This window comes from Typopeltis vanoorti, chromosome 5 (genome assembly GCF_054136105.1).
Source record: "Typopeltis vanoorti isolate ZY-2024b chromosome 5, IOZ_Tvanoo_1.0, whole genome shotgun sequence".
Taxonomy (NCBI): Eukaryota; Metazoa; Arthropoda; class Arachnida; order Uropygi; family Thelyphonidae; genus Typopeltis; species Typopeltis vanoorti.
The window spans coordinates 168,616,059-168,635,642 of NC_143553.1; the positions used below are offsets into that span (position 1 = coordinate 168,616,059).

General features: G+C 35.9%; 1 protein-coding gene across 1 annotated transcript in view; it reads left to right on the plus strand.

The window, feature by feature from the left end:
- Positions 1-19,584, plus strand: part of LOC150107045 (neuroligin-2-like) — a 165,325-nt gene that overhangs the window by 121,303 nt on the left and 24,438 nt on the right. The window contains exon 10 of the mRNA XM_090392913.1: positions 14,865-15,182. Coding sequence (XP_090249039.1) covers positions 14,865-15,182 — 318 coding nt within the window. The remainder of the gene's footprint in view (positions 1-14,864; positions 15,183-19,584) is intronic.

The following is a 19,584-nucleotide window of genomic DNA, read 5'->3' on the forward strand; positions in this document are numbered from 1 at the left end:
TAAAATACATCTGCAATGCCCTAAGAATTCTGGAGTAAAAAGCCAGTGACATTAAAACAGGGCACTCCTAAACAAAAGCAGGCAAAATGGTCGTAAAATTAATAGTTTTTAAGAGGAGTTACATGGGAGTTTTCCCAGAAAAAATAATACCTATGATGTAGGGAAGGGTTTTTTTTGGGAGGGGGGCTGAATGTACTTGATATATAAGTGTATATAAATATTATACAAATTGACAACTGTGGAAATGAATGAATTGCCTTCAAAGGCATTTCTGCCTTTGAAGTATACACCATGATTTGTTATTTTCATGGCTGCTGAGGTGTTTACATTACCAGTTATAATTTTAAGTTTTAGACATTCATAGTTTTGTTTACTTGCCATGTATTACATATTTGCATAAGTGCAAGCTAAGTAATTATTATAGGAGACATCACCTATGGGGACAGAGATTGGAATGAGTAAAAGACAAATGTTAGAATAGAAATGGAATTTATGCAGCTACTAAGAGATGATTACCTGAAACAGCATTTGATGAAGGGAACCTGGCATTTAAGTGCTGGATCTGGTTACTTACAGATGTGTCCATAACCAAGATAATCACTTTACATCTAACTGGGGAGAATTAACATGCATTCTTGTCCTGGGAGGTTTGCTAAAGGCCTGGAATTTTCATTTAAGAAGGGTATATGTGGAACTACAAAACCAGTGAACTATGACAAACTTGGGAAGAGCTTGGAGCTGTGCATGGGAATAGGGTGTAAAAAGAAGCAGTTTCAGACTGCATACCAGTGTTATTAGCATAAATCACATTGAAGTTAAATAGATGAGTAACATCATTAAGCAGGATCTGTGAAAAAAAAAGATCGATGGATTTGTGAACAATACAAACCATAGGCAAAAAGAGTGATCAGTAATATGTGAGACAGAAACAGATGAGAGGAAATCTCCAAGAGATATTTCAATGTTGAATGCAGAAGAATCTGTTGAGTTGTTGAATGTTCATTTTGCAAGAGTGTGTCGTCTAGGGGAAGGTACTGCAGTTTTGATGCAACAAGGACCAATGTGAGAATAGAGGTAGATGAACTTCAATTTGGTCTCTACAGAAGAGTTTCAAGTCAATGGATGCCTAATGATAACCATACTGAACCTTTAACACACGAATTTTAATCAACTGTTCTAGAATGCAGGAGAAGTTTTATCCATATTCCTCATGGTGTTCTCTCCCACATCACATCAGTGACTATTATAACACAGGCATGTGTACACTAATTCGTCAAATTCACTGTAATCTCTGAAAGAAGCAGGCAATTTTTTTGCAGTTTGAAACAATAAGCAAATTGAAAACAAGGATTTCTTTTATGTGTTCTAATAATTGTAATATATCTTCCTAGATTTATTTTAAAGTTTTAAACTTTAGAGTTAGGATTTAAACTCAAAACTTTAAACATTGTTTTTAAATGTGTTGGTTTAGTTGGCTGAGTTAATGCCATACCATTCTCCAGCTGATAAACTGCAGGTTTGAATCCCTCTGCAACATTGAATGTCTTTAAATAGCAGATCATTTTCTGCCTTTCAGCTGGGACTGAAGCAACATGAAAAAAGTATCATGTTTGGTCTTGAGAGCAGAGTTCCTGACTTATTACATTCACAGTTATTATCTCACATAGATTTAAATCCTTTCATCAGTGAAATTCTCGTTTAAAAAAAAAAAAATACTATTTTTAACACTTTCTGTAAAAATATCTTGAAAACAGTAACAATAATTCACTTAACAGTGCAATATTTAAGGCAATAAATATTCTGTTTTACTGGGACTACTTGTTCAGGTTATCTGTAATTTCTAAGTTTAGTGAAATTTACAGCTTAATAAACTAAGCTGTAAACTTCACTGTATTTTTCCTTAGCCAAGTCTGATATATTTCCCTATTCCCAACTTTTCTTAAGCTTTTGCCATTCATGCTCTAAGTTTGGTTCTTGTTTTCACTTTTTCTAAATAGTATTTGTATATTTGACTGTGCACATTTCACATCTGAAACCTGTTCAGTTTTACTCATTTTTGTTTTTCAGTGTGCTACTCAGTTTAACCTCTTCAAAATGAGGTGGAGATCACTTCCTTTTTAAATCCCTGCATGCTCTTATAATTTTATACCCTAGACCAGGTCTGAAGATTTCCTTTTCAGCAAGAGTGTATATTCAGTAATACTTTTCTTTTTTTTTGTTGTTTCTTGCATGTTATCTTCAAGTGAATTTATACATATCTGTATCTTTGAATTGTAATGACTAGTTTGTACTCTGAACAGAAATTCTTCTAGAAGATACTCATTCTAATTATTATTAGCCTTCTACTTTTCTCCAAATTTTGCCAAAACATTACTATAGATCTGGAATTCATTTATGTTGCTGATTATAAGAACCATCTTTTTTCATCATCCTTTCTAATTACTCAAAAAAAAAAAAAAAATCCTTTGCATTTTAGAAATTTACATAACCACTCTACTTAATGCCTCCCATTCAAGAATTTATTTTTTAGTGTTAGATGCTGTAACTACTTGTTCCTTTCTCTAATTTCTGTTGACTGAAAAAAGTCAGCTACTGAAACAAACACAAACTCAACATCTGGAAGTTGAAGAACAAACCCAACATCAGAAGAACTGAAGATAGGAAACATCAATATAAGGAATATTAATGGAAAAGAAATCAAGCTTGCAGAAGAAATGGAAAAACACTGTGAACATAGTTGGCAACACTGAAACAAAATCAGGTGAGATCCTATGAAATAATAAGTATAGGATGCTTTATTCAGGCAATAATGATCAAAGAGAGGAAGGAGTAGCAATAGCATTCAACACCAAACATGAAAATTGAAAATCAGTTGCAAGTAGAGTTATGAGGTGTGACAATTTAATTCCCGGAACGGCCAATTAGGTGATTTGGTTGGAGTCGCATGAATAATCATGGTTGTAGATATTTTAACTAATGCATGGTTAAACCTCAAGCTGATCAAGCTATTTGCCAGTTGGCTATTGCAAGAAAAAAAAAAGATCTACATGTAAAGTTTGGAGTAAAAATGTGTGATCAAAATTTGGAGCATTGTGTTAACATCAAATTTTGTGTGAAAATCGGCACAACTGCTACTGAAAACATTGGAACTGTTGAAAGTGGCATATGGTTTGGATGCTCTGAAAAGTCAAGTGTTTTTGAGTGGCATGAGATTCAAAGGTGGGCGAGAAGATGTGAATGACAATCCCAGAAGTGGGCAGCCAAAAAACAAAAATGATGAATGCAAATGTGAACAGAGTGCAAGATTTGGTATGGTCTGACAGACAGTTAAGTGTGGGTTAATGGCTGATGAATTGCAAATGAATTGAGAAACAGTCAGGGTAATTTTAACTGAAGAATTGGATATGCGGAACATTTCTGGGGTACTTAAGGGTCAAAGCTGTATAACTGAGGGGGGAGACCTCCACATAGCCTTTAAAAGAATGCGGAGAACCGACCAGGGCTTCTGACCTAATATCCAATCCTCACCTTCTCGTGGTGCACCCTGTTGGGGATCTACTTTGATACTGAACGAATGAGGATGGGCTGGCAATTTGGGATTTAGCCGACCAAATTGTATTCTTATTGGTTAAACCAAAATAAAAAATGATAGTACAACATGACAAAATTTCATGTCGGCTGGGGCGTCGCCTGGTTAAACAAGGCCCCCATTGTTTTCGCCAGGGAACCAGGGCGAACAGCGATAAGTCAGCTACTGCAACAAATCTGTAAACAAACCCCAACTCAACATCACCAGAGTTAAAGATCGGTACTATCAACATAAGAAGCCTGAATGGCAAAGAAATGGAGCTAGCTGAGGAATTAGATAAGTACCAGATCGACATAATAGGGGTGATTGAAACAAAAAAGACCAAAACTGGTAAGATCTTTCTGAGCAATAAATACAAAATGTTATATTCAGGCAATGACAATCAAGGAAAAGAAGGAGTAGCCATAGTATTCAACATAAAATACGAGGCTAATCTTCTTGAATGGCAGTCAGTCTCAAGTAGAGTAATATGGGCAATTATGAGAATGGGGAACTGGAGAATGAGACTTATTTGTGCCTGTGGTCCCACAGAAGGTTCTACTAAGGAGAAGTGGAGGAATTTTTTGAGGCTTTAGAAAAAGCAACTGACACAATGAAAAAGGAAAAGTTGGTCCTTGTTGGGGATCTAAATAGCAGAGTAGGAAATGATTGTGAGACATACAAAAATATTTTGGGAAAATTTGGAGAACAGAGCAAAGCTAATAATAATGGCAAATATCTGTTGGATTTCTGCTCAGGACATGGACTGGTTATTACTAACACCATGTTCCAACATAAAAATGTGCACAAATTCACATGGAGAGAAGAGGCTAGAAATAAGAAAAGTCTCATTGACTATGTTATTGTTGATAGTGATGTTTTCTCCCTGGTGCAGGACACCAGATTGTACAGAGGATTTGAAATTGGAAGTGATCACTATTTAGTCTTGAGCAGGATAAAACTGAATTTCATGTTGAAAAGAAGAACATGTGAGAAAGTTTTAAAGAGAATAAAAGTTGAGCAGCTCTCAGATGTGAACTGTAGACTAAAATACACAAAGATTATTGAAGAAAAAATGAAAGAGTTTGAGAACACGAATGAAACCTTAGAGATTCAGTGGCAAACTATTAAGAAAACATTGATTGATTCAGCTAGAGAGGCATGTGGTGAAGTTGTCTGCAAGGATAAAAAAATCAGAACTCCCTGGTGGACACAGGAAGTTAAAGAGGCAGTGAAGGAAAAGAAGAAAGCATATCAAAAGTTCCCGGCAAATAAGTCAGCTTGTGCTCTTAGAGAATATAGAGACAAATGCAAGAATGCTAAACACTGTGTAAAACTAGCTAAAGAAAAGTCATGGGAGGACTTTGGCAAGAATATAGAAATTAAATATCAAGAAGGTGGCAAAATATTCTGGAGGTTGTTGAAGAAGCTTAGGAATGGAGGAAAGAGTGCTGTAAAAGGAGTTAGAGATGATAAATGTGACATGAAAACGGGAGAAAAAGATATCCTTGAAGTATGGAGTAATTACTTTGAAAAACTGCTAAATGAAACAAGCAGTGACACAGTGGTAAAAAACACTCAACAGGCATACAGTCAGGAATACATATCCATACTTGAAGTAGAAAAAGCCATCAAAGGCTTGAAATGTGGAAAAGCGTCAGGAGTAGATGATATTCGACCAGAAATGCTGAAGTATGGTGGTATAAGTCTTACAGTGGCTGCAATGCATAGTTCAGAAAGCCTGGACAGAGGGACGAATTCCCGATGATTGGAGTAGAGCTCTCATAGTACCCATATATAAAAAGGGAAATAAAACTGAATGTGAGAATTAAAGAGGTATTTCCCTACTGAGTGTTCCTGGCAAGATCTATGCAAGTATACTTGAGAAACGGTTGAGAAGAATTGTGGAAGAAAAGCTTGGTGAAGAACAAGCTGGATTCAGGCCGAACAGAGGCTGCCAGGATCAGATCTTCACTTTACGACAAATAGTTGAGAAAGCATGGGAATAAAACAAAGATCTGTATTTAAGTTTTGTCGATTTGGAAAAGGCATATGATAAGGTGCCAAGAGATAAGTTATTCAATACACTGCAGTTATATTGTGTCGATGGGGGATTTTATCAAGCAATACTTAGTCTTTATTTGAGTTGTAAGTCAGCAGTTAGAATTGAAGGAAGTACAGGAAGATGGTTTAATGTTAAATCTGGTGTGAGACAAGGATGTACGTTATCCCCTCTGTTATTCATTATCTATATGGATCACATTATGAAGGAAAGTGGTATTAAACATGATATCAAAATTGGAGATGTTAATGTCAGCTCTTTGTTTTATGCAGATGATGTTATACTTCTAAATAAATCCGCTACAAGTCTCTAAGATTCTCTGACTAAATTGAATAGTTGTTGTAATAGATATGGTATAAAGGTCAGCAATAAAAAGACAAAGACAATGAAAATTGGCAGAATCATTGAAAATGTCAACTGTGTTGTGAATGGAGAACCTGTGGAACAAGTAAAACATTTCAGCTACTTAGGCACGATTTTTACTGAAGATGGTAAATTAAATACAGAAATAGACAACAGAATCAGCAAAGCTGGTATGGTGGGAAGTCAATTGAATAAATTCATATGGAATAAGAGAGAAATTAGTCGGGAACACTAAATTAGCTGTATACAAGACAGTGCTGAAACCAGTTTTAACTTATGGATCTTCGAGTTGGGTCAGAAGTAAAACACTTGACCAAAGACTAGAGACCGCAGATATGAGAGTCCTGAGAAAGATTATAGGCGTGAACAGATGGCATCAATGGCAATATCATGTTAAAAATGGGGATATTAGGATAGAACTTGATATTGTCAGCATTCAGGAATGCATTAGCAGAGCTAATCTCCGGTGGTATGGTCACCTAAACAGAATGGGCGAGGAAAGATTAGCAAAACAAGTGTTCTCTGCCAGGTTGGCAGCAAAACGACCCAGAGGAAGACCAAGATATAGGTGGATTGATACGGTACAAAGTGCCTTAGACGATAGAAATATAAGATCTGATAATGTTGGAGTCTTGACAAGTAACAGACTGCTTTGGAGGAAAATTGTAGATAGGAAATTAGTAATGATATAATTTTTTCATGTAGTACTATCATATCCTGTACACCCCTTGTGGGTACATGGCAGGAATTTGATGATGATGATGATGATTGGATATGCGGAACATTTCTGCGAAGTTTGTGCCTTGAATCTTGATGGACGAACAGAAGCAGTGGGTTCAAGTTATGACTGATCTTTCTGCAAATAAGCACATGTTTCCGAGAGTAATTACAGGTGACGAAACCTGGTGCTTCCAATACGATCCCAAAACAAACTTCTAGAGAATGCAGTGGAAAACCCCGAGTTCAGTTAACCATGTCCAAAAAAAATGCACGCATGTCATTTTCGCAGTTCCAGACCATGCTGGAACTGCATGTTTCTTTAATCATAAGATGATAGTTCACTATGAATTCATTGAGCAGGGACAAACGATCAACCAGGAATGCCATTTAGAGGTGCTGAAAAGATTGCAAGAGTCTATTCAGAGAAAAAAGACCTGAATCGTTGCCTGACAAGTGGATCATCCATGCAGCAAGCTATAGTAGCGCTCATTGTAAGAGAGTTTCTGCCCAAAAAATCAATTACTGAATTAGGTTATCCTGCTTATTCGCCCAACTTAGCTCCCTGTGATTTCTGGCTATTTCCAGAATTAGAGACTGCACTAAAACGGTGAAGATTTTCTGACATTGCTGATATCCACAATAATGTGATAAAGGAACTCGAGTATTCTGAAAAAGAGTTCCAGGAGTCATGTTTCCAAAAATGGGAACACAGTCTAAACCAATGTATAAATGCACATGGGGACTATTTCGAAGGCAATTATACATCAGTAGCCACTGATGTATAGTTCCAAATGTAGGTTTTTTAGAGGTGCATTCCTGGATTTAAATTATCATACCTCATATGTAGGTAAAACTTTAAGATGCGTAATGGACAATGAAACTTATTTGTGCCTATGATTCCACAAAAGTGGAGGAATTTTTCACATCATTAAAGCAGGAAGCTGACATAAAGAAAATGGAAAAAGTGATCCTTTTTGGATATCTAAACAGTAGAGTAGGAAGTAAATCTCACAAAACATAGAGAAATATTTTGGGAAAACTTGGAGAAAAGGCCATGGTTAATAATTATGATAAGTTTAAACTGACATATCACCAGTCAAATTGTCTCAGAATCATTAATATACAAATTTAAGAATAATGACCCCAAAACAAACTTGCAGCACTGCTAGTGACTTTCCTTTTTCAGGATACTATATTGCCCCTGCCTCATCCAGTATACAACTTACTAATACCTGTCTAATAACCAATCACTTGTCCATCTTACTAGTCTGTTATCTAAATGTGGCAATCTTTCAAAAGTCTTTGCAAAATCTAAGAATACTATTGTATGTACATCTCCCTTGGTCATTGCATCTTTCATCTTGTAGTACATAAGTAAACTGGTAAAACCTGACTTCTCTTTAACAAAAGCATGCTGACCATCAGAGAATACTGCAATTATCAAACCATTTCTATATTGTAGCTCTCACCGACCTTTCCAGCTCCTTGACTACAATTTCAGATATACAGATTGGGTATATGAAATTGTCATTAAATTTTAAAATTGTCCCACTTCTACCTTTGTAAAGTGGAACAGTTTTACCCTCTTTCCACTCCTATAGGAATTATGCTGTTGTAAGCTTCTTGTTAAACGTGTAAGTCAGTGCTGTCATTAACTCCCTGGAACATTTAGAACAATGCATTATGACACGTACAGTGATACATCACATGTCCTGTTGCTTTATTGACATTAAATTTGCTTAATTCCTTGCATACTTCTAATTGCTCACCAGCAGTCCATTTGTCATTTTATCTACACCACACCTTATGTCACACTAATGAAGATAAAATATTTTGATGAATTACTCGCTGAATATCTTGACTATGTTCTTTGTAGCAATTACCTGTTTACCATTACTTCTTCTACTCAACACATATCAAAAGAGCTCTCAAGGAATTTTTCTTGGCCCAATTTGTTAATTTCTGGTCATATTGTACTTCTGCTTCCTTACAACTGAATCACCTTCAGGCATTTTTTTTCCGGCTCTTTATACTCTTCATGCAATTGATTATCACTGTTATTCATCTTATGTTACCTCTACAGCGCCTTCTTTTTTTCAGATTTCATCCCTACACACAGACAGTCCCTGGCTTATGTAACAGTTACATTCTACAAATTTTCTATATCTTAAATTTGTTGAATGTGTTTGGTATCAGGAGTGTGGAAAAATTAATTGGTAAGACCTAACACCGAGTGTCAGGGAAACTAGATTATGATGATGAGAAAGGAATGGTGAGAATCTATGAGAAAGAAAGACTGTGTTATATAACTGTATTAATGAGATGAATGTACATTATCATGAAAATGATTGAGGAAAAAAACAGTTGTGTATTCATCTCTGGCTCAGACTTGACTTATTAAACAATTGCAAGGACGTCTATATAAGTAAGTCATTAGATAAGAATAGAGATTTGCAAGTTGTTCAACTGGATCACTCAGACTACAAAAGTGAGTATACAAAAAAAAAAGCATGCAGGTAACTTACGTCTATACACAAATACCACGAGTATAAGAAACAAAAGGGCAAAATTTATTGCCTTGGTGAACATGTTGGGGGCTTCAGATTTCAGGCATTAGTGAGACCTGGTTATTACAGGCAGATGAAATAACTGATATTTAGTATAAAGGGTACAGTATTCTTAGGAAGGATAGACAGGATAGGAGAGTAGGGCTGTATTGCTAATGATACTGGATGATTTGAGTCCACTTAGGGCAGAAAACTGTGATGACTACAATACTAGTAACAATTTTCCATGTAGCAGTGAGTTTGAAGCTACCTGATGTGAGGTGGAATCTAACAAGATCAAATAAATAGTTGGCTGTTGTTACAGACCTAGTGGATGAGTTGCTAGTGATGACAAAATGCTTTTCCAAATAAACATGTTGTGTGGAATGAGTAATCATCACAGGTGGGTTTAATTATCCAAACATTGATTGAATTGCAGTGAAATCTCATGAGAAGAATGCAACTGAATTTTTCGAGCTGTTGCAAAACAACTTCCTTAAGCCTCATGAAGAAGGAACTCAAGATCAAAGAGTATTTGATCTGATTATAGTGTCAGAGGTAGAACAGTCACGTATGTTAAAGACATGACTATTCTGCCTCTGGTTAGTGACAGTGATCATCCTGTGCTGGCTTGGGAAGTGGCTAAGTTTATGGAAGTTCCATTCAGAAATTGCATGCTGTGAACAAAAGCAGGAAATTATGACCACTTGAGGAGTATGCTGGGTTCTGTGCTGTGGTATCAGTTGTTGAATGGGAAGAATATCAACGGTGCACGGGAAGCATTTAAAAAATGTTTAAATGATGCAATATTGGAATGTGTTTCCAAAGTTTTGAAGAATAAATAGGATAGTAATGAAATGGAGGTGTAATTTTATTAAGCAAGGGATTTGTTAGAAAAGGATGGTGATGTGGAAGGAATACTATGTACATAAAGATGATGTCAGTTATGAAAATTATAAAGAGTAGGCTGAAAGAGTCATGTTATATGGAAAGCTAAGCCTGAGTATGAAAAGAAACTGCAATCTAAAGACAACCTAAAATAATTCGATCGATTTGCTGCTAAAAGGAAGAATTAACATGAAAGAATAACTCTACTGAATGTAAATGGTATGAGGGTGAAAGATGCAGAAGAGGTTGTTCAACTAATGAGTGCCCATTTTGCTAAATGCTGTCAACCTGTTGTATGCAACATCGAGCTCATTGCTACCTCTTCACTGAATGAAGAAACTCAGGTGTATGAGGAGGAGGAGGTATTCTAGTTATTGCACAAACTGAATAAGAATTCAGCAATATGGACTGATGGGATATCAACATGGGTGCTAAAAGAGTGTTTAGCTGAGCTGGCTATTATTCCTTTGACCAGACTGTATAATTTGAGTCTCAGAACAAGGAAGATTCTGCAGGAATGAAAAGAATGTATGGTAATCCCATTGCACAAGGGTTGGTGAAAAGACCAATATATCCAACTATCTACCAATCAATATCTCAGGAATAGTGAAGATTTTGGAAAAGTTGGTTAGGGCTCTCATTCAGAAATGGGTTGACAGAGAATCTCTACTTAGTATGGGTTTATTAAGGGACGGTCATGTTTTAGCAACTTGCTCACATTCTGTAATAATGTTAACATTGAGCTAGACAAAGGGAATGGATACACCATGATACTTTTCGGTTTGTTTGTTTGTTTTTTATCTTGAACCCATACACGAGAGGTTGGTTGATCAACCTATAGTACATTAGTACTGTATATGGATAGTGGTTTGGAAAAGGGGGAACTTGTTTTCATTTGATTTAAAAGACTGTATATTATATTCCTTGGGAAACAACAGGGAGAAGACTGTTCCACGATACAGCAGTTGCAGGGATGGAGGAGGAAAAGAAACTTGTTCTGTGGGTTTCAAGGTGTGCTGTGAAGGAATGTTGAGCAGCAGCTGTACGTGTTCCAACAAGCTTAGTACCGAGTGGGGGAATTATTGATGCCATTTCAGGGGAACATTTCCCATGGAAATATTTGTAGAATACACAGTTGGAAACCAAACGTCTGTGCGAAAGTGAGAGGAGTGAGTTGGTAAGAGATGGGTCATTAATAAGTCTAATTGTTCTCCTCTGTATTGAGTCAAGCATTTTGAGGGAGCTTTTAGGGCCCCCACTCCATATATGAGAGCAGTATTCAATAGCTGGGCCGATTTGCGATTTGTATAAAGTTAACAGCTGTTCAGGGGTGAAGTAACATCTTGAGCGAAAGAGAAATTCTAGTTTTTTAGAATTTGAGGATGCAATGGTTGTGATATGTTTATGCCGGGAGAGACTTGATGTCAGGTAATTCCAAGAAGAGCAATCTCAAATTGTCTGGAAATTTGGGTGTTGTCAGAAATAATTACTGGGAGAAAATGGTTCTTTTTTGTGGGAAATAAGACAGAACTGAGTTTTACTAGCATTGAAATTTATGTGGATATCTGAACTCCATTTGAGGATGGCTTGGAAATCAGAATCGAGGAAGGTGGTAGTTGATGTTCTGTGAGTTGTGTAGAGTAAGGTTTATCAAATGAAAGGGAGGAGTGCAATGTGCTGTCATCTGCAAAACTGTATTGGGCTGGAGGTCAACTGAAGTAGGTCATTGATATATAGAAAGAAGAGGGATGTGAGAGGATAAGGAACCATCCACCACACATAGTGTGCGTCCAGACAGAAAGCTGGCAATCGAACTACAGAAGTCCTGGGATAGATCAAACAGTGATAGTTTGCTTAGTAATCCTTTATACTAGACCCGATCAAAAGCTTTGGAGATATCAAGTTCAACCACTTGAGATTCACCAAACTTCTCCATGACATTTGTCCAGGGATGTGTGACGTGTGTGTGTGCAGATCTCCTGTTGATCGGCAGTGATGGATCCATACTGGCAGTCGTTTATTAGGTGGGTGCTTTCAAGATAGTGTAGGAGTTGGAAATTGGTTTTTTCCATTGCTTTAGACAGGACTGAGGTGAATGAGGTAGGGTGTAGTTGGATGGCAGTGACTTGTCACCCTTCTTGGGAATGGGTTAAATATATAATACAGTGGAATAAGAGAGTGTATACAGGCGACATATGATAGGAGTCAGTTCTGGTGCACAAAACAACTGGAGGAATGCCATTGGGTCCAGGGACTTTTTGTGTCTAAAATTTTGCTAAGGCTTTAATAGAATACAGCATGGAAGACTTTCACATAAATTGGAGAATATGGGTTTGGATTATAAAATATTAGCATGGACCACAGGATGGCTGACTGACAGATGTTGAAAAGTGGTATATAGGCGATGTGAGTCTGCAAGATTTATGGTGAACAGTGGTGTACCACAGGGATCAGTCCTTGGTTCATTGTTATTCAGTATATATTCTTTATATTAATGACATTGCTAAGGATTTGGCAGGTGACATACATGATTCAAAGATTGGCAGAGTGATCAGGAATGCAACTGATATGCATCACTTGTGAATGATTTGAATTGGCTTGAATTGTGGGTATGTGAAAATGGCTGTCAGCTCAGTGTTAGTAAATGTCAAGTCATACACTGTGGTGTAATGAGATATACAATGTCACATGTGGGATTTTGCTAGAAGAAACTGATCACGCTATAGATCTTGGAATTAAAGATAGGAAGTTTAAGGGCAATACATCAAAAATTGCAAATACAATTCAGAGGATAATTGCAATACTGAAATGAACCTTAACATGTAAGGATAAAAAAAAGTCATTTTACCTCTTTACAAGGCCTTAATACTATAGTTCGCCCACCATTTCTAGATCCCTTCTTGGCTTGGTGCCAAGAATAGTTGATTCATGCTGAAGGGGAGAAAGAAATGAAGGATGTACGAATTGGTCCAACATGCGAAATCACATGCTTTCTTGTCTGTCGCTGTACTAGTACTAGCTTGATTTTTGTTGTTCTCTTTTTGCATTTTTTTTTATTATTAATTTGTATGATGGATCCAGTACAGTCAACAAGTTATATTGTTACACGTTTCAGTAGCTCTTGCAAAAGAATATTGAATAATGTGCTGATATTCTGCGAAAAAGAATCGTCAGAAGGCTCCGTCTTCTTGTTCCCCTTTCTCAAGTCATAAAACGTGCAAGTGCAGTTGTGGGCGTATCGGAGTCGACTGTTAAAAGAATTCGTAGGGAATCAAAAGGTGAAGGTAAGCCAAAATTTAAATCTCCTAAAAAAAGTGCCAGAGAAAGAAAACCAACGAAACCGTAGCTTTGAATGATTTTGATGTAGACGTTATAAGAAGAGCTATTCACGAATTTTACGTGGTCGAGAAAAGAGTGCCAACTGTTCCGAAATTGATTACTGTGCTTAAAGAAAAAATTAATTTTCCTTGGAAAAGAGAAACTTTAAGGAAAATACTTCATGAAATCGGATTTTGTTTTCAAAAGTCCCAGAATAAAAGGAAACTTATCATGGAGCGAAGTGACATTGTTTTATGTAGAACGCAGTATTTGCTAGTATTTGCACGTATTAATACTCTACATACATTTTTCCAACTTTATACAAGCAAAATAGTTACACTTTAAAAACTGCAATGTTTGTAAAAGAAAAACTAAATTCTCCGACCTGTAAAAATAAAGAAACTCAGTTTGTTTATTATTACATCCCAGAAGACAGACTGATTACCCTATTATCGGAATGGATTCACCTTTTTCTGACATGCGCAGAAGTGTCGAGGGACCTCAAATCGGTGGGCGAACTATACCTCACTTGGACTACTGTGTGCAGGTCTAGTCTCCTAGTTTCCATGGAGAGTGTTATTGAGATTGTCGAATACAGATTTTGAAGGCTGATTAGGTATTTGAAGATTTCAGATACTATCAGGAGGAGTGATATGATTGAGACACAAACTTCTGAAAGGATCATATAGGATACTAGTAGATGGAATTTTTAATTTTATGGAGAATGAATAGAAGACAAGAGAACATCCATAAAATTTGAGAATGAATGCAGTGAAGATGGTGAGTGCTAGATTTTTCTCTTATAGAGTGCTGTGTGGTTTTAATGGATTTCCTTTAGAGGTTGTCAGTGCAGTAGTGTGTTTGATCTCAAGAAAAGGTACAACACCTGGTGTGTGTAATATGTGACCTTCCTCTGAGTCCCTAATTCCCTGTAGGTGTCTTTTGATAATAATAATAATAATAAATATGTCAAAAACCATACTCTGTTGGGTATATCACACTTCTAGAAATTGTAATTATAAAAACTCAGATAATGTAGTTGTTCTTATCTCATTTGCTGATAATGTCAGATTCATCATTTAACACTTAAATATGAAATGTCCTTATTACACAAAAACAACAATCACAGCAATAACCTAAATGTATCTATACAGTTGATTCTGTATAAGTACATTTACACTTAATCAAAATTCTGACTGATATGTACAATGCAATTCTGAAAAAATATATTATAGCAGACTATTTACTATTACAAAATATTCCTATTATTCTCTGTAGCAAGTGTTGACTATTGATGAATTCAGTTTGATTGAAAAAAATAAAAAATTCACTTATAAATTTTCTTTTAATTCTTGTTGCTGTTTTTTTCTTTAATTGTAATACCTTGATTCTTTTACAGAAAGCCAACACCTACTCAAGTTTTGAATCTTATACTCTGGAAACCTATGGATGCCACTAGTCTTGAATATCTTGCACTAAATCATACTAATGTTAGTGGTCTAATGGAACGAGATTATCGACAAAAAGAAAGCCAATTTTGGACAAATTATTTACCATCTCTTATAGACAGAGAGCCGCCTACTTTGGCTCCTACTCTAGAACCTTGGTTAGAAGAAGAAAGACTTTATCGGGGTGCTCTGTGGGGCACAGCAGCTGCAGCTATACTCTTCTTACTACTTGCTCTAATCTTCTGCTGTTTATACTTCAGAGTCAGGAGGTATGATGACTATTAATAATAATAGTGATCATTTTGACAATTAAAAATGCATTGTTATGTACAGTTTATTACACATAAATGAAGATAGGGATTGTTTAAGAATTAAACGGGTTTATATTTTTGTAATTGCTTGTGGTCTTTTATCAAACAACATTTTAATATTATCTCTTTAATTTGTCTTGTGTATTGCCATGCTGTCTTAATTGAAGAAAGAAAAGAAAAAAAAAGACAAATCCATTGCATGTTGGATGACTTATAAGGAAGTCATATGTCAGTATACAAAAAAGTACAGCCCATAAGGTAGCTTCATGCACAAATTATTGTTTGGATATACTAATTACAGCAATCCTTCACATAACACAGTTTTGTATAGTATACTTATTCTAATTTCAGAGTTAATTATATTCACTACATTTTACATTAGTAGTTAATGATATTACATTGGAATCTCCACCTCTGGGCCTGGCTCCCACTGAAGATACCTCAATGGAGGTCGAAACTAGTCTGGGTAGTGGCCCTTCCCTTAATGCATAAATTATACATATCCATAAGGAGGTGTGTTTTGCATTATGGGAGATACTTAGATAGGAGTGATGTTAGCTTGCTCCACCTTTGCTGCGAGTTGCCCGGTGCTGTACTACCTTACCCCAGTCCTCAAGATACTTTCAGGCACAAACTTTGTTTGCTCACACTTGGATAAAGGATTAAACTAAATTTATTACTGTTTTACAAAATTAAGGCAAAATGCATTTCTAAGTTTTAAAACATTCTTGAACCTTTTACATTTCTGAGCATTCCAAAAAATTTTCTTAACTTTCTCTTTCATATTTATTGCATTATAGAACCATGTTCAGAGTATAATATGGAAGTATTGTACCAATGCAGTAATCATTTGGAATGCTTTATACTGAAGCCCATTATATTAATACTTCACTTATTGCAGTTTTAGTTTGGAAGAAAACCTTGGAGATTCAGTGGCAAGATCTGAAGAAAACATTGAATGATTCAGCCAAAGTGGCATGTGGTGAGGTTGTCTGCAAGGATAAGAATTGTCAACACGTTAGAAATAATATTTTAATATATTTGCCAAATATTTCAGTCTGAAATTAACAGACTATCATCAGTGACTTGATAAGAACAGTTTTTACAAGGTGGAATACAAACAGTTGATCATTCAAAAGTAGAATGAGCCATGTGATGTTACATTGCTAAGCACTAAAGAGAGGTAAATTTCATCAGAATGATGAGTGAATTATAGGTATCAATTCACAGTTTCATACAACAATCTTAATTTATAAATTCAATTAAAGATAACATTGGACTGCTTAAGTTAAGCATATTTGGTCGTTTGAAAGTTAAACATGAGAACTTATTGTTTTAAGACTGACCATATTTTAATCTGTACAAAAAATTCTTACAATTCTTTGCCAACCAGTTTCGCTAGCAAGCTGTCTAGCTTTTTCAAGGTGTACACGGTGATACATAAAAATACTAGTAAATGCAAATTGAAAGGAACATAAAAAACGTTGTGAACAATCTAGTAGCTAAGGTTGCACGTTTGTGTGACAGGGAACGTTATCACGCATGCGTGTTTGTTGTTAACACGTAATGTGATTACTGGCTAACTGTAATTCAGATGGGTTTAGAGAGAGGATCAGGTTTTTCCACGAACTGTTTAGAATAGTACCCTGATTTCTGTTGAGGTTTCTGTCAGTTTTTAAAACTACTGTAGCTTCCTTGAATAAACGATGTCTGTAGTCGTCATCCAGATATGGCATGGAGCTATTTTGCCACTCTATCGTGTGGTTGGACGTACAAAAATGATGTGCTGATCCGGAAGAAATACTTCTGTTATGGTTTACATCACCAACATGCTCTTTCTGTCTGATCACTAAACTCCGTGAAGTTTGTCCGATGTAGGCAAGACCGCAGGAGCAAGGAATATAATATACTCCTGGATATTTGTAGAATGGCACCTTATCTTTTGGGGATCCTAAAAACTGTCTAATGCTGGTGGTTGGTTTGAAGACCACTCTGATGTTGTAGGCTTTTAGTACACTGGCTATTTGGTAAGAAATTGACTTGATGAAGGGGATCACTACAGTGGAAATGTGCTGAGAGCTAGATTCTTGTCTGGGGTTGTCACTGTATAGATATTTTTTAATGATGTTCGGAGGGTATCCATTTTGTAATAATGTTTTGGCTATTAGTGAAAGTTCAGTCTGTGCATCCTCCTCTTCTGAGACAAAATTCCGGATTCTATTTTTTAGCATATTGATAATGCTCAGTTTGCCCTGTGGTGGTTTGAAGTATAGTGAAGATATCTTCCAGTGTTTGTGGGCTTTCTGTACACAGATAATTTGACGCTATTGGATTGTCTCTTAATCAAGATGTCTAAAAAATGCAGTTGGTTGTTGTTTTCTATTTCCAGCGTGAATTTTATCTTGTTATGTATGGAGTTGATTTTAGTTACGATTTTAGGTTTTCTAAGCTGTCTTGCGATATAATGAAAATATCATCTACATATCTCCACCATATGGATGGTCTAGGGGAGATCGTGGAGAGAATGTTTAGACATTGCCTTCAGTCTAATTTCTTCAAGGTTAACAACACTATATACCAACAATTAGAAGGCCTAGCAATGGGAAGCCTGCTATCACCATCTTGTGCAGACCTCTTCATGGAAAAACTCGAAAAAGATTTCTTCAGAATTCTTGAAATTGGTTGTGAAATTCCAGAATTAGAACTCGACCTATTGATTCTTTGTTGTTATAGATTGGATTGTAGAAATCGAACAGATGTTGTGTAGTCTTTTTGGAGAAGCCATTAATTTCATGTAATGTTTGATAGTGGAAAGTTCTTTCTGTAATTCTTGGGGAGTTGAGCAGTTAGTTCTGGCTCGTCGAATTAAACATTTTTTGATCCCTGTTTTTTGATAAGGATGATGAGCAGGTTGATTGAGAATGTAACGTCCAGTAAAAGTGGGTTTTCTGTAACTGTTGTTGTTAGAATACCTGAAGGTGAGTGGCTGAGAAGGATGTCTAAAAAAGAATATCTTATTGTTTAAGTTAAGGGATATTACATCCCATATCGTTTCTCAGCCGAATAAGAAACTCAAAGAATTTCATGCCGAATATAGTAAAAACTATATAAAGTTTGGCGATTCCAAGCATAAGCAAATACCTGGATACTGCAGCAACTGACCCTTAAGGTAGTGCAAGCTGAGGCAACTCATGTCAAAGGTGGAGCAAGCTCCGATCACTATTCTTAATATTTACCCATAATGTGAACTTAGCTCCTAGGAGCTGTATTACTGTTCTACATTATGAGAGAAGGTGACTACCCAGACCGGTTTCAACCTTTATTGAGGTCTCATCAGTGAGTAGGTAGACCAAGTTAATATCAAGTTTGTAGCGAACAGAACTTACAACCCTTCTATGAGTATTGCCGAGAGGTGTCCTAATAAATTATTAGATATATGAAGAGCCAAAGGCTTCAATTCGGCGACATATGACTTGTTTAAGTTAACAAGTCATATTGAGAAACGATATGGGATGTAATGTCCCTTAACTTAAACAAGTCATATGTCGCCGAATTGAAGCCTTTGGCTCTTTATATATCTAATATCTTATTGTCTTTTTCAGTCTCCATGATAAACTCGATACGAGAATGTAAAGAATTGATTTTGGCTAAAAAAGAAGGTAAGGAATCTCTGTTGTGAGGCCACACTGAAAAAATGTCGTCTATATTTAAAAGAAACACACGTATTAACCACAGTGAAAATTATTTAATTGTAAATATTTCATCCTAAGTATCTTAGGACATCATCAGTACAGTAGTTTAAAACAATAATAGGAATAACATACAGTTAGGGCACATGATTACAATAGAATCTCATTAAACGTGCGTAATGTGTTACAAAAAAAAAAAAAAAAAGTCTATATATCTGACCCAAAAGGAAGGTTAAGGGTATATAGATGAAAAAAGGATGTCTTCTAGATGCTCCAAATAAAAGTTGGCTAGAGCAGGTGAATGTGGACTTCTCATCTAGAAGACATCCTTTTTTTATCATTCTTCACCTTTTTTCATCATTTCATCAAGATTTTCTGCTCCAGGACTCACCTTCTACACAGATTTCGCTATAAATTCGAATGCCTATTCAAAGCGAGTGCTGAGGCCTTACTTCAACGCCCTAACTTGAATCAAAATGATTGCCTATCCTTGTCAAAAATATGGGAAAGTTTAATCCGGATAACACACTAAGTTTTTTTTTTTTTTTTTTCAGTTGAGACCTTCTAGTTCTTACATTAGTCTAATGTAATCTTTAATTGAATTTATAAATTAAGATTGTTGTATGAAACTGTGAATTGATACCTATAATTCACTCATCACTCTGTTGAAA